Source organism: Poecilia latipinna, unplaced genomic scaffold (genome assembly GCF_001443285.1).
Source record: "Poecilia latipinna isolate Pla-1442-1.1 unplaced genomic scaffold, P_latipinna-1.0 Scaffold259, whole genome shotgun sequence".
Lineage (NCBI taxonomy): Eukaryota > Metazoa > Chordata > Actinopteri > Cyprinodontiformes > Poeciliidae > Poecilia > Poecilia latipinna.
In genome coordinates, this window is record NW_015112875.1 from 258769 (window position 1) to 275823 (window position 17055).

Genomic DNA, 17055 nt, shown 5'->3' on the forward strand with positions numbered 1-17055 from the left:
TACCCAGGAGAGCGGCGTTCTGGAGCAGCTGAAGACGTAACCACGCAAAAAACAAAAAAAAACTCCTGGTAAAAGTGCACACCGGAACGCGCAAGGTAAAACACTGAGTTCAGTTGATCTGTTTGGATCAGACAGATCCAACTGACTGATGAATTAGCGCAGATTTTTCTGCAGATGGGAACCAGGAGGAAGTTGTTCAGACCCCAGCGGGTGAAGTGATGCTAATTTAAGTGAAGTCACTTAATTTAATTGATTAAAAGTTATTGGGGTGGTTTTTGTCACTACGAGAAAATGTAGATATATTTATCAGCTTCATCTGTGATGGGATCTGGATTCACGGTGAATATTAACTAAACCACATAAAATGCGACTAAATAGCCGATGTTAAAATGATTGTAATTTCACGGATAAAAATAGTACATGACCGATTTTTTTTTTCTTTTTTTTTTTCTTATGTTGTCGGTCAAGATAACGGATGATAAAAAAACGTCTAGCGCGACCTGCCGCCCTGACACCAACTCACACACATCTTCATTCACAGTCTTGCTTGTAATGCTGGGGCGGGCCACATAAAATGACATTGCGGGCCACATGTGGCCCGCGGGCCTTGAGTTTGACACATGTGCCATAGACAGTATTTTATTGAAGGAAAGAGAGGACTATTTTAAACAATATAAAAGGTTTTGTCTTTGCTCCTGAAAACAAATTTAAATCTAAATGTTGTTCAGACTTTTGTATGACAGAGGTAATTCCACAATTTTTTTGTTCTTTTTTGTATGCCTCTAAAGTATTTGATTATATAAATCATATTATATAAGCTATATACAGACAAATATTTATTTACATTTTTAGTAAAAATCTTATCTTTGTAGTATGCTCAGTCAGTGCATATAAAATGGGTGTCTTTTCCTTCAGTGTTTCTAATTAGGAAGATTTTGTCTCCTTTGTCTGTTTGAATGACGTGTCAAAGTTACTGAATAATAATTATGGAACAGGATGTGCAGTTGGAGACTATGAAGGTGACTGTTGTATGCAGATGATTCAGTGATGCTCTGCTCATATAGTGAGCAGTATGGAGGGTCTGGTCTCAACATGGTTGAGAGTTTGACAATGTTTTGATTGTCAGAAGTGGGAAAGACCAGAATTTCCTAATATTTTTTACTAATACTTGGATCATTGTATATTTGACTACCTGTCTGATATGAACATTTATAGATGATGATGCTTTATGGGGCCACAAATTAATGTGCTAAGAGATAAACTTGATATGTATACACTACTTCAGTAAAGATTATAATCTATTGCACTGTATGCCATCCATTTGTGGAGGAGCTACAGCAAAGACTGCATGTGGAAATTCAATAAAACAATCAAAAAAACAAGGCTGCTGCTTAAGCTGTCAAGATGGAGCAGTGCAAACCAAATATTTGTTGTTACAAACAATTGAGAATAAAAGCGTCAAGAAAAAATTGCTAAATAACTTGAATGCTGCAAAAGAAATTGGAAGGTAATAATGGCTATAAACTTATTTTTCTTCATACAATTGGATCTGAACAGAACCTTTATAACTAAAAGTGTTCTTACAGCAGCTTTGAATCAGAAAATGCAGTAGACTTTTCCATTAAGCTGAAATCCTTGGGCTTTAGTGTCAACAGTGTAAAGAAATAACAACTCAATTATATGCTATGTTACTTGCTGAACAAACTTTGCCATAACAGGTCAGTGGTTGAATATGTGCATTCCTTTGTGTACAAAGAAATTGTACTCAGACATATTCTTCCATATATCAGGATTTTGAATGTGGTGTATTTTATTGTGCTTATTATAACATAATTTGTTTTGTTCTTACTCCATCAGGATGGGATCCCGGTGAGCTTGCGGGTAAAAGGTGAGTTTCCACCTGCTTTCTTTCCTGTTCATTGATGCATGACTCCATTTTTACAAGACGTGTGGCTGTTATCTAGTTGAGGTCACCCCAGGCAAAAAACATCTACTACAAAACTTTCTTTTCTGTTCTAAGTTTGTGTGAGGTAGTTATGAGTTAAATATCTATTAAAGTTTTTGTACACCTCAAAGTAGGGCTGCCCAGACCAAATGTTTATGATTCATGTGTTCATAGAATAAGTAATGTCTACAGTTTTTTCTTTTTCAAAACCAAAACATAAAATCAGAAAAAAATCATAAAATCATTATCAGTGTTTCTGGTGGACATTATTTTCCACAAAGCCAAATATTTTTACTAGAAGCTGAACAGAAAATTGACGTATATAATGGCATTAATGCAGTTGATTCTCTGTAACTGAATCTGTTGAAACTGAAAAGGGATTGTTCACAAAAATGGATACTTTACAGCATTTCTCCTAAATAATTTGTGTTTTATAATGTCTTGTTGCAGATATTCAGAAGAATAGATTAATTTGATCAAAAGTTGTTTGAAGAGGTGAAAATCTGTAAACGAGTGCAGAAAATGATGGGCTGGTTAGCTAAACTCAAATGCTGCAAAACAGAAACTGAAACCAGAAAGAATCGCAGGAAAATAGAAAATTGCTATTTTATTAATGATACCTTGTTAAAAATAAGGTGCATGAACTATAATATAGTTTTTCAAGCCATGCACAGATAAATGTGGATTTACTGGTAGAAATTAACCACAGAAAATGCTGCGGCTTCTGGGGATGCAGCTGATACAACCACTGCAGGTCAAATATGGAAAGTTTCATCAATAGATCCTGGTAAAGATCATTTTAAAATGCTGTTATTGGGAAGCCAAGCAGATGTCTGGGATTATTTTTACCAAAAAGCTCCATGAGCACAAGCTGTTATCCAACTAAATCAGTCAATTCGACAAAATGATATAATCTCTTAATATGTCGACAGAATCAAAAGGGTAATGCATTCAAGTCCCCACATCCTCTGTGGTATTTTTCTTTTCAAGTTTTCATTATTTTTTTCCATCATGCAGACCAAAATCTGCTTCATACCAGAGTTTTGTGTGGTATCATGAGGCTTGGACTTCAGAGCTGTTTGACCTTAAAACAGACACAAACATCATCATTCTAGCAAGACATTCCTGTTTCACTTACTAAATACATACTTTACAGAAATTTGCATCATGTAGCTGCCATTTGTTTTCCTTCAGCATTTTGGTTGATTGTTGACAAAGTTCAGCATTACCAGTGTGACACCCTGAAGTTATCATTTTAGTGCTTTTCTGCATTTTATTTTCAGCCTGAGGTTTCCTTAAATTAATTGAAGTGTTTGTGGTGTGCTCAGCATGCATTGTGGAAAAAATTAGGTGTGAAACATTTGAAGTTCAGAAATTAATTAAATTATATTTAATAACAAAATGTTTTGTCAGCTTGAGACACACAATTCATTCTGTGAAGGTCAAAGAATCCACAAGTGTTGAAAAGACACTTTATATTAACATTTTAAGGAAGAAAATACGGTGAGAAGGTAAAGGAAAAAATAAAAGCATACGTATGTAACAAAGTGAAGGAAGTGCAGTTCACATCAATCTTAAATACTCCATGATTAATTTCTGGTAAAGTATTTCAGGAGGAACACCGTGGACTGGACTCAAGACTTTATAGATTCTGATTCATTTTAAAATTTCAGTGTCTCTTCCATCCTACAGCCTGGGAGCCAAAAATAATTTCTCTATTCCTAAAACTTCCTTTCATCATTTCCAGAGTTGGCAGTCAGAGGATGAACCAGTAAATACTTTCTGGGGTTGTTTTTATTTGTCTATGTGGGGCCAGATTCAATATTCTTAATGCAAATGTTGAATTTAGAATAAACATTCTGTCATAAATGTATTTAACTACTTGGTTAAAAAACAAATATAAAACATGTTTAAAAAAGTTGCTGAAGGTGCAGATTTGTGCTTTTCATAAATTCAACCTTCCTGCATTTCTGTCTTGAATTTGAATCCGAAGTTGGAAATTTTAAATTCCAAGTCTGAATAAACAAAACACCCACTGATACTGGAATTACAACTTGGAAAGTCAGAGGTTCCCAACTGACCTTGAATTCATTATGGCTACACTTATCATAGTCAAGGTCGCAGAAATTATCAGTTTATTTGCAGTGTGTTTGTATCACTTAGACCTACTACTGTACTTTATGCATTTATGTATTTATTTATGAGCATGTTCCTTTTTACAATTTGAATGCATAAAAAGACGGACTTTAATGTCCCAATCCCGGCTGGGACATCAACCGCTGGTTTTCTAATTTGTATCTTGTGCAAGCTGAACTCGGCGCAACAAGATTCCCAAATCTAAGTTCCAACTTCTGAGACAAATTGTGTGCAGCATAATGGGATTCTTCTTTGCTTCCAGTTGAGGCCAACATGCAAGTAGTTTTGGTAATGTTGCAATGCATAAATGTTGTGAAACTAACAGGGAGGAAGAGGCACAGCTGTACTGGTGTTGGAGTAAACCTGAAGCCATCTTCTGTTTTTTTATTTTTTTTTAATTTTTTATCTTTAATCTCCAAGCTTCCACGACAACTCCATGTAATCCTGCCTCATACCTGAGTTTTCCTCCCAATGTGAAGGGCCCTTCTTAATTTTTTGAATCTTTGAACATAATTATCTCAGAAGCCAGTGTAGATTATCAAAAATACAAAGTGCATAAACAGACAAATAAGCATCTTATCCTTCCTGCCCTTGTTCTGCCCTTGTGTTCAGTGATATATTTATCAGTGTGTTATTTCTGTGTTACATTTATCTGTCCTTGGCTTTTTCCATTTTATTCTGATAATGCTGTCTCTGGGCATAGTCGAAAAAAACATATCTAGATCAAATATGAGCTGGAGAGAACATTTTATTCCCCACTGTGTGAAAAAACTTGTTCTGTTGTTCAATCAGAATTACCAACTTTTTTTTAACAGAGAATTCCTTAGGTTTTAGAACTTTTTAACATACACTCAGGTTGAATTGACATATCACAACAGCTTGCAAGTAACTTTGGTTCATTTGTCCTGACAGAACTGAGTCAGATTTTTCACAACTCTACCAAAGATATTTGATTTTGTAGCTACTATGAGGTTGTGTTTAGGACCATTAACCAAATCCCTTCCAGTTTTTTCTTTATATTTTTCTTTACATTTCTGTATGATATTCTTTCATCACACAGCCATTTCGTGAGGTGCACCAGTCCCTCCTGCAGCAAAACACCCACACAAAATGATGCTACTTACTTCACAGCTGGTATAACGCTCTCAGGCCTACAAGTTTCACTGGTTTCTCCTCCAAATGTATCAATTAGAGATTAGGGAAGTTATTGATTGAGTTAATCTAAACTTGATTTAGCGTATTGATTGACTAGTGAAGTGACAATTTTCTTAATGTTTTTGTCCTTTAGTTAATTTTTAAACTGAAATTCAGGCTTTTTGATGGCCCGGTAATTTTGATATTGAAGCAATGATTTCTTCCTTCTGAGTGAGATTTTAGCGTCTAACTTAGCTATTTTTTTTAGATTTTTCCCTGGTGTTACAGAAGGAAGTAGTGTGCTGGAGGTTTTGGCTTTAAAATAGATGCATGGGAGTGCCTTAATTTATCTAAATGTTGTTGTGAAAATAACCTTTCATAGACTTAGAAAGCCATGACATTTTCATCTGGTTTTTTCTAAACTTTTTAGAAAAAACAGTTTAGGCATTACAGAGTGTATAAACTTACAGATTTAAACAAATTAATGATTCTATGAAAACACATCTTGCTCATTACTCTGGCATTTAACTTCTAACAAATTTTGAAAATCATATCTGACCTACAACAGGACATGGCATTTAATGATTTAGTGTGATGGTACATCTAAATATCTGGGATTAGTGCATTAGTGTCAAGTGTAACTTGAGATAAAATCAGAAGATGCAGAATTTAGTAGTGTTGATGCTTAGAGGTCACTGCAGTAAAACAGCATGAATTACACTTCTGGAAGAGGCCACAGTTTTTCACTTTCTGAACACAGTAGTCTATGAGGTTAAATATGCCAAATCTGAGCTCTGCCTTTGCATCCGGTAACATAAAGCTTCACCTCCTAAAGGGAAAAAAACTGCTTTGCAGTGCACAAAACAATTAATCAAATCTGTATTTGGCACTGGAGTTTCCAACCAGTTCCATCTATGAGTAGATTTTTTTTTTGGAAAAATTAATGCACTTATGTCCTCTTGTTGGTTGACAAATACATCTAATTCATCTTTCTGTCACTTGTCTAATGTATTTTCTGTCTCCTCCCAACAAAAGTCAGTGGAGGGCGAAAGGTAGTCCAGCGGCCCAACAGGGCTGCCACTGAGTGTGTGAAGGGGCCGCTAAATGGACGGACTGTATCCCCATTTTTCTTCACCAGGGAAGGTCGAAGCAGTAATTGTAGAGGGTGCATTACCATAAAGGGCGGCCCCAGCTGTCTTCAGTGATTCAATTCAATACACTATGTTCTGTAAGCTGAGAGCAGGGAAAACTTTGGCCAGTTTTCAGCAAACACATTTCCAGCCTAGAAAGCGAGAACGGTGCAGAGGTTATAAATAATTCAGGTCTGTTTTTATTTTAATACCTCTTACTTTTATACTGCAGGGTTAACCTTTGACTAATACGTAAGGTTTGCAAGCTGTTGTCATATGCCTGCATCTTAAATTGACAACCAAACAGATTTTCAAGAGTTCAAAATATTAAATATTCTGGTAACAAACAAAGCCAGCCAGAGAAGACACTTTGCACCTTTTTATGTCCATCAGTTAAAAGAATACAACTAACATAATTCTGAGAAACTTTATTTTTATCTAAAAACTGTATCTGTCAAAGATTGGTGGGATCTCTGAAAAGGGTGAACTGATTAGAGAGCATGGCATTCCTGGAACAGTTTCTGCTAAAAACGAAGCATCTGGTGTTGTAGTATTTGTCTTTTCATCTTTGAACGTGTTTCAGACGTTTGTTTCATTTAGGCTGTGATAAACTATCGACCCGGCCAGAGGTATTTCTGCTTTGCTTTTTCAATTTGAAGCAATTAAAAAAAATAATGATTGACAAATATAGATTTATTTTTCCTTTTTTTCAAAGAGAACACATTTTCAAAATGCTAGATTGAAGAAATGCAGAAAACCAACAAATGAAGCCATTTTCTAGGGTGCTCTAATTGGAGTCCCAGTGTGCACCACAAAAGTTTAGCTTGCTATGCAATCTGCAACAAGACCCGAGGCTGCTACTGAAAGGAAATTTCCTAAAGATCGATTGATTTTTAGCTATATCAAACACCCAGCGGAACTTGTTAAAATGATCTCCAGCGATGGTCATTCTCTAAATGAAATGTGTATGAATGAGTTCACAAAACAGAATTGTTCCCATATTCACAGCAAACATGCTTTGAGTGAGCCTATTAACTAAAGCAATATTCCCTCTACCTCACTTTGTAAAGACTTACAGAAATCAACCAGAAAAATAAGAGTACATAATCAATGGACCTAATTTACTCAGGCAGAGCTGCAGAAAACACAACTAGTCAGTTATTGAATTAACACCAGGATAAACGGCAAATCCCTGAAGGCAAAGCAGAGCTGGGGTTCATAAACATTCAAAGTTCAAAGCAAGGGTTGAACCAGTTTTCAACTGCTCATTCAGAAAAGATGAAGATATTTTTCTAGACAAATTACTATATTAAATAAGTGTAATTGTGTTGTAGTTTATAAAATGTTGCTTTGTCCAGAGAGATGTTGAACATTAAACCAAAATATTTGTTCTTCTCATTGCATCAAAGAACTTGCATTAGGACCATTGATTATATAGTCTCATATTTCTGGTTGTAAGTCTTTACAAAGGAAGGTAGGGGGAGTGTTACTTAAGTTAAATAAGACTCACTGAAAGCATGTGAATATGCGCCAATTTAACAACTGAAGCTTGTTTTTCATAATTGAATTTTAACAAGTAAAAATGAAACTCGAGTTGGAGTGCAGCAAGGCCTGCCTTGCAGTGATCTCAATGTATCTTAATTTTTGGTCTCCAGATCACATAGAAATGTCTCTGTAGGCTCTGGTCAAAACAACTTATTTTTCTAATTTAGAGATTTAGAAAGCTTTTAATAAACCAGAACCTCAGAAATTGGGTTTCCATTGAATCGTAAGGCAGCAGAATCCATTTCTCATTGGGTTTATAATCCACAGTGGCACTTTCTGATATGGGCAACTGCCCAGGGCAGTTGTGTTTTGTTATAACAAAAACATTATTTTCCTTTAGTAATCTTTGAAGATTTTATTACATGTGTTCAAATAGAGATAAATGTAAATAATTACATTTATCAGGCTGATTCCTGATAATTATTGATTTCAATTTTTTTGAGTTTATTTTCAAAATCCCTTACATTTTTATCTTTCAGTTGATTGTAAAGAAATATTCATTAAAAGAAATGTACAGAAATGTCATTTTTATGTAATAGAGATTAGTTCCTAAGAAGGTAGATTTTTTTCTCTAGTAGTTAGAGATGAATTGGTTTATGGACAGTATAATCTAACCTATCTCCATAACAGAACACAACAGTATTTTTCCTTGAATTTAATTATGCAGGATGCTCCATTCTTATGTTTATGACACAAAACTGTTTTTCAGCCTATCTCAGAAATCAAATTATTGTAAAAAGCCATCAGTTTGCTTCTGATGAAAATCATATTATGCACTTAAAGTCTATAGTACAATCAGTTGAAGAGAAAATGAATAAGATCACTGGTTGCATGTTCCCAAAGACGCATCATGCCACCTTTAAACAACCGTTTATCATCTTTGAGTGTTCTTATTACTGCGCCGCATCGTTGAGGTGAAACCTTTGCACCAGTCCAAGCTTCTTGTTTTGCTGCCACGAATGTTTGTGCTCCTAATCTGTGTCGTCTCCTCTTCTCTAATACACTGACACAATGCATTAATTTGTATGCATTGCAGTCATTTTACCGCCACCAGACCTAAGTCCATACCAGACACACATGAATAATTCAAAAGCTGAGAAAAACATTGAGCTCTAAATTGTATATTAATTCTAAAATTGCACACTACCCCCTGGGACTGGGTTACAATTTTAATAACTTGTCACAGCTAAACCAAAGAGCAGAGCGTTTCGGTGCTTTTCTCAGACAAAATTATTTGACTCCCTGTTGTTCCATCTCACTACACATTATTATCAAAATTTAATTTGTAATGGTCTTCATATGGTTCGACTTAAGTCAATGTAGAAAGAGGGAGTACAGTTTTTTTATTTTTTTGGGAATGTGGGATGAGGCATATTAAAAGGGATAGTAGGACAGAAGTGTAGTTTTGTTGGTTTTGTTTCTTAGGTACCTGCAGGACTGTGTGGTCACCGGCAACCCTTGACCCACTTACCCTTAAAGGTATAGTTCAGGTTTTGGGAAGAGGGATAGATGAAGATGGTCAAAGCAAAGCTTGTTTTGAAGAACATTGTCTGTTCATAAGAGCACTCAAGCTACCTAAAACAAACATATTTAGACTTTTGATAAAATGGACAAATAAACACATGGAAACAAATAAAAACCGTCTATGCCATAGTGACAGATTTAGAGTATTTCATAGCTGAAGTTTGTAAAATGGGTCTGAGGAGCTAACTGTAGTCTCTGGTTGGTTAACCTGAGAGTATGACTTGATGTATAAGGCTCTGACAGCTCTATTTAAAATATTTAAGAGTGAATTCTCAAAGTAACTGGTAACCAGTAAGGGGAGCTCAAGACGGATATCGTGTGCCCTCCTTGTTCCAGTTAGCAGTCTCACTGCAGCGTTTTGTCCCATTGGAAGACAACAAAGTTCCTGTTTGAGACAAGAAAACCAGATAAAGTTGTAAAATGTATCACTATGGATGGAACTTCAGTATATCCTGAGTCTCTGAATTAGCTTGGTGAGACTTTAGTGCCTCCCACATTGGCAGTCCATCTTCCTCCCCGGTTATAATTGCACTCGCGTTGTGGTCCTGATAAAAGTCAATTCTAATTAGTCGGCCAGGATAAAAAAAAAACAGCAAGACTCAGCATTTTTAACAAGTCAAATGTTTTTTTTTGTTTGTTTGTTTGTAGACATTGACTTCCAAAGAACCACACATTTTTTAAGGCATTTGTTTTATTATTGGATACTTTGACTTTTAAAAATGCATTTTAAATTACTGCATATATGAATGACTGAATAATAAAGTTTTAGACTTAATTTAAAAGGGGAACTATAATCTGTTTCAGCTTCCTTACAGAAACCCTTCTTTTCAATTTTTTTGTCCTACACATGCAGTCACCATTTGCACAGTTTGTTTTTATGATGGCTATGAAGGAGAATACTAATGTTCTCATAAACTGACTCTACCAGGCCATTAGAATAACATTTGGGAGCCATTTTGCCGTGTACTATTCTGACAGGCAATTTGTTTTCAGGTTTTCTGGTTGCTTAATGAACTTTCAGTTAACATTAAAATGCTCATCTGAAAATAACACAAGGGTGGGGGGAAAAAAAGGCAAGTGATGGGTGTCATGGTGATCATCAGGACTGCCAAAGGAAGCAGAACCTGCTGCATATTTAACAGGATCAACAATATTCCCATCAACACTCAGCTCCAGCGTATAAATGACTCCCAGGATGTTGATAAGCATAATTTTTGGCAAACCATATCCTAAATGTGTAGAATTAAATGGGGTGAGACGAATCTAATTGAGATTCATCAATAATTCGTAGTGATCTGCATGAACCCTTGCTACTTACAGTGGATAATGATGAAGGCTGGGCAATAGGAGCGCTGCCGTTTCCATCTGAAGGTCAGCGCAGTAATCATAGGAAGGAACATTATCCTGAAGGTCGGTTCCTGCTTTCAGCCAACATTAACTTTAATGCACCTTTCATCTGAATGGCAGGACCGCATCAGTGTCAAAACATGAAAATTACCCCCCAGAGCTCCACGCTATCCACTCAGTTATTTTATTGTATGTTGTGTCCAAACTAACTGTTACTTTTTAAAGTTATGTGTATTTCCCTGCTGGAATACATTATAAATATCTTCTTTGAAGTCTTGATCCAAAATGCTTTTCTAACTCCGCCAGTAATCATCTTGGAGCAGTGACAGCCACCTTCATATCCAAGACTGTTTGGGATAAAATTGAAACAGGTTAAATGAGGAGGGGGAACTGGTTGGGGTTTGGGTTTCCTAACACTTTGCTTCCAAAACCTCCTAATTGTATCTTGTTTAGTCTCACTATTTGCATGCAGAGAAAGCAAGTGAAATGTTATGCATGCGTAGTCTTTGTGTGTATGCTTCCACTCAGCAGGGAGTGTGGCATATAGCTGCAAATTAAAGAAAAAACGCAACTAGAATTTTGATTTGTCTTCTTTCATGTTTTGAGATCTGACATGGTCTTTTATGTGTTTCATCATTGTGAGAAAACAGTCCTTTGCTGCTGCTTTTTGTTAGATGTAAGTAATGTGAGCTTTAATGTTTTCACCATTCAGTTTAAGTCCTAATTCTTGCTGACATGTGCTTGCCTTTGGAAATGGCCTCTGTCATTTGTAAATTGTGAACGGGTGAAGGATGAAAGCCTCAGTTTGAAGCAAACAACCATACAACAATGGAAGAATTGTACTTTTACTTTAGAGCCATGAAGCAAATAGAATTACACAAAATGAAGTCCTTGTAAAACATAGCCTTGTCCCAGTAAAGTGCTTGTTCTAATAAACCATAACACAATAAGTGAAAAGAAATGTTTCCACAAAGTGTGAATCATACTGTGCAAGGTATAATTGTGCAAGGTTTTATCTTATTGTTTAACATCATTTCTGATATCTATATCAATTATAAAGAATTGCATCCAGCAGCCTGAACTGCTTTGTGGTCTTTGTGGTCAAACATCACCTTCAAACTTCTACAAAGTCAATCTGCCAGGAAAACAAACCCTGAACATGCAACAAGTCCAAACCTACACACCTAATTATCACAGTCAACCTCACAAAACTAAAATTCACATCAGCTCTGTTCTTCACCATCAGAGGACAGTAAAGGATTGCTTTGCAAAAAAATTGATTCTCTGGTCCACTTGGTGTTCAAACTGTGCCAGAGTTCATTCAAACTAAACCAAGACCGAGCTTTGTAGGTGGACCAGTTTGTTGTATGGTCCACATCAGAGTTCGAGTCACACCTCCACGATCAAACTGGAGTTAGATAAAGCAGACCAAATGGTGGTGTGAATACTCTCCCTCTCTGAACAAATCAAACTTCAACATTTAATGAAGTTAATGCTAATAATAAAATTGCATTTGGTTCAGCCATCTGGTTTGGTTAAAAAATGCAGTTTAAGAAGTCGATGTGTTACCTTTTAGTCTTGTTTTTTAGATGTGAATTTCATAATTATAAATGAATTGCCCTTGCTTGTTAGACACATATGTGACTAGGAATATCAAAAGTTGTCTCTAAAACCATTAAAATAGAAATGTTCTTTCACACATTTTTGCATTTAGTCTCAGGAGAAACACCACTTACAATATGACGTAGAATCTGGAGGTTTGAGCTGCTTCTGTGGTGTGGAAGTTAATTTATTAACTACAAAACTGATAAAAGTGTTAGGTTAACATTATAACTGCTTAAGAGTTGGTACTTTTTGGATTCTGAAATCCTAAAATTGCATTCATCCATATTTAACTTTAATACTGGAAGAGTTTCTATATATCCAAAAGTGTAACACTCTTGCCTTATTTCTACCTTAAAAGCTGGAAGATTCCACTGTAAAACTCATTAAAATTTCCTTCCTCAATTACTGTAAAGACTTCACTAAAAACGCCTAATAAACCTGTTCTCGCAACAGGACAGGGAAATCAGTCAGGGGAAGACGAGCTGCTCATCTGTGCACAGTTTGCATACCAAACAGCTCACTGTAATGTGAAGTAGTAATGTCAGAAGCGTGGGGTACTTACAATTAGTCGACAATCTGTGATAAATGGGGCTGTTGGTGGGAACGCTCTCAGTGCTGCGTCCTGATGTGGACAGAATGAGAGAAGAGCCGAGCCCACGTACAGTCATTAGGAGAGCAAATGAAATGGGACGGAGAGTTGCCAAGTGGCTGCCAGGTGCTCTCATCCTCTCTCATGCATGCTGTGATCAAGGGATCGACACACACACACATATATGCTGTCGGAGGCTGGAAGTAATGCATTACTTTTTGACTTGTTTCTTCGGTCCACTACAGCTTGACATCTATCGTTACAAAGTTTTACTTCTCTATATTTCAGACCTGAATAGTCTGATACCTTTTACTGCTTTTGCACATAAGTATGAAACATAAATAAAACAATCTTTGTCGCATGCAGAGGTGCTCAAGGAGATTTGTCACTATGTTTAATCTACACAAGTGTCTGTTTTCCCAATAGATAAATGATTGAACTGCCAAATTAATTATCTGTGATTTAAAGTTGTAAATCAAAGTAGTATGAGAATCTGTACAAGGGAGATGTTTTATTAAGCAATGAAGAAGACAGCTGGCATGCAGCTATTCATCTTTCTGAAAAATTGACAAGCTAAATGATATTCCGTGGATAGTTAATTTACAAAGTTTTGATTCATTTTTGCAGCGAATCTTCATGGCAGTTTATTTTTTGCTAGAGTTGTTGAACAATCTTTCATTTTTGTCTGTTTTGAAGGCTTGATGACTTGAAGGTATTTAAATTCTACATTTTGCAAAATCTACCCACCTGCTGTCACTTGTGTTTTCAATGAACTACAAGATGATTTATTTGTGAGCTCAACTCATCCTACATGTGTAATACCAGCAGCAAAAGTATTACTGGTTTGTACTCTGTGTTCAAAGGTTAGCATGTAGAAGGAATGCCACGATTCATGCAGTAATGATAAGTGTGGAATGTGCTTTATAAAAATACTGAATGCAAAAAAACACAGCCACATGGATCACATTGTGGACTTCCAGACACACGGGATATACTTTGGTTATAAAATGATAATCCTGGTCTCTTGTTCAAATGTGGCACTATTGCCAGTGGGTTGATCAAATTTACATGCCAAAATCATTGTAATTACTGCAATTCAGATGCCCTTTGTATGTAAATCTACTTTTCAATTTCTAAGTAAACAATTACTAGTCATTTCTACTACAACCACATGATTGTAATTGCATTGCTTTCTTAACCAGCTTAACTTTAATACTTAACCAGACATTATTTTATATGGAAACATAGTAACTGCAGTGGTTTGACGTCTGGTTGCTTTATTTCTAGTTCATGTTTTACTGTATAAAAATTATTAAAGACTTCCAAAAATGGAAAGTCAAGAACAGACTCAAGTTTAAAGGTTTTTATTCTGGATTTCAGTGGAAGAGTGCTGTATAGAAGCTCACTGGGGTGGAAGCAACATCATCAATGTTTCAAACAAAGTGTGTTGCTCCGCTTCAAAGGGCTGAAAGAGCTCATGCCTCAAATAGATTTTCATAAATTGTTCAAGAGTTGTTTATGCCACCAGGAGTGAAGGTGTTGTCACACTGCTGCAATTACCAGATGGTAAAGTGAAAAAAGATTGTTTCAAAAGCTAATGCAACACCTCTGTTACCATGCTGACGGAAACGCGCCTTCAACCACACGGAGGGCAACCGGAAATTAATCTTTCACTTGCCTTATGAAATCTATGAACTGCCTTTCAGACCTCTACAAATAAAACAAAAAATATATACCTTTATTCATTGGAAGGTTTTTTGTTAAGAATTATTTGAAAGTATTTTCTCTTGAAGCAATTTCATTTTTAACTGTCTTGTGTAACATGCTGATGTGACTGAGCTGCATGACCACTCTTCATCAAAACACCTTTTTGTGGTTGGGATAAATCAGACAGCAAGTGAACAGTTAGTCCTCAAAGTTGATGTCTTGGAAGTAAAACAAAATGGAAAATAACTATGGTGTTCATAATGGCAGTGCCAGCTTTCTTAAGAGCCAGAGGGGGGAATTATGTAAAATCTACTTTTTTAAGCTTCATATCTTTTGTCATGTTTTTCTCTCAACAAACACATTCCTGGAGTATTGCTTTGATTATATTATGTATATAACATAGCATGACAAAAGGTTGAATTAAAAATACTGTTCAACATCACAAGACTATCAACTTAAAATATAATATCCCGATTAAAGAAACCAAGTATTAATATCTAAATGTGAAGAGCAGTTGTGAGAAAATGACATTACTTGAATGCAGCATTATTTTAGTTGCTGATTCATTTTTTTTTTTTATCTCTGCTTCTTATTTGAGAGCCAGTTTAACTTGGTGAACTGAGTGAAACCAGAGCCTTAAATGTTGTTTACTACACTCTTCTCTCTCTGAGGAGTTAGAGTAGTTGTGATGGAAAAGATCAGATAAATGCAAGTCCAACAGTCTCCATTTAGAGGAGAGAAAAACATGACAGAAAAAGAATCTTGTACATGTCAAAAAGATTTCACAAAATTCTGGCAACATGTTGCCTAAGTGGATGTGGGCATTCAGATTCAGAATGAAAACTGTAGCTATCGAGATGCATTTTTAAAGGCTTCATACAGCATGCTTTTGAAATGTTTCTTTCAAGATGATACGTTTTATATTCATCTTTAAATTGTGTTGGCCATGTTAAAGTATATCTGCTGTATATTTTCACATTATGTGTAAATACATCACATTATGCATCAAGGGATTACTTTCTTCAAAATGATGTTAGAATCCCAATGCTCTTTGCTCAGACTGACTAAAAGTTATTTTTATACCAGGATGATATATTTCCATGTCAATAAGTAGAGGACTCTAATGTAAACACATAATTCACAAAACATTGTTTTTAAGAAGATAAGCACGTTGGCATGCTGAGCTCCAGCTGGTGGCAGTACTGCACACCAAAACGTTGCTAGCTAACCGCCAAAAAAAAAAGAAGAACGCGCGCTAAGCCATCAGCCTGCTTCTGTGTGCTAAAAAGCCTCTTCTCATGGAGTCGAGCTCGGTTGGTTGGCTCTCCAGTAATGTAAATGATTGTTCTTACGTTCAGTAGAAGGAGTTTATCGTTTGAAGGAGCCAGATGTTTGCTTCTTCGCCTCCGTGGTCTTGCGAAAAACCTCGTGCTGTTCTTCCAATGCGTGACGAAGTTGATCTTATTAAACGTCCGCGGTTCTGTGCTACAAGTTTTCCATTAAGCTATAACGTCTTTTTCAGTCTTTAGCAAAGTATACTGCCAGCCGACATCGCATCTACTCCGGTAGCGTTGCGTATGGTAGCAAACAGGTTATTGGATCATACCATTACGTGAAAACAGAGAGGGTCACGTCAGTAAATAGTGGTGAGTATTATGGGTCTGTTCGGTTATTGTACAGTATTTGGCAAAACTTGTATACGGACATGCAGTCTGCTATCTGAGATGATCAGTGATGAGTACAGAGGATCGTAAATGAGTTTAATTACGGGGAGCGACTGGAACACAGCGTTAAGTTTTGTAACGGAATGACCGTGAGTTAGCAGCGCTGCTAGCAGCTCGTTCCTCTGAAGAGCTGACAGGAATAAAGAAGAGAAAAGCAGAGAAGCTGGTCAGAGATCTGAGCTGCAGTTTAGCACTGACAGAATAAAACAGCAGAACTACATAATATTAGCTTGGTGTGAGGTGAATTTTATTTTTCATTTCAATTTTTCACAAGTGTGTAAATTGGGCCAGCAATACATTTCTATAAGGCAAAATAAAATATCTGGGTTCATTCTGAACCAGAACCTCGAGGTTCTCCGTGTTGCAAATCAGCGGAGAGATGACCGCAGCTGCTGCGCCTCAGACCGTAATATGGAGAATCTCCTCACTGGACCAGAACCGAAACGAATCACACATTAACCTGTTACAGAGAGCAACCTGCCACTGCAAAGTGCTGTAAGATGCCCTTGTGGAGCTCGGGGAACTGTTGTGCTGTTCATGGCTGTTCTCTAATAATCAGATAAAGTTGTGGCTGCAGCAGCAGGTGTGTTTTGAATGTGCTCCCGAAACAAAAAGGCAGAGTTTCTGTGATAAGCTGTAGTTTTCATCGCCTACCGACAGATAAGGAAA

General features: G+C 36.4%; 1 protein-coding gene across 3 annotated transcripts in view; it reads left to right on the forward strand.

Moving 5' to 3' along the window:
• fstl5 (follistatin-like 5) overlaps positions 1 to 17055 on the forward strand; it is a 193977-nt gene that overhangs the window by 41100 nt on the left and 135822 nt on the right. For all 3 annotated transcript variants that reach the window (XM_015033181.1, XM_015033179.1, XM_015033180.1), the window contains exon 3: positions 1858 to 1888. In XM_015033181.1, the coding sequence (XP_014888667.1) occupies positions 1858 to 1888 (31 nt within the window). The remainder of the gene's footprint in view (positions 1 to 1857; positions 1889 to 17055) is intronic.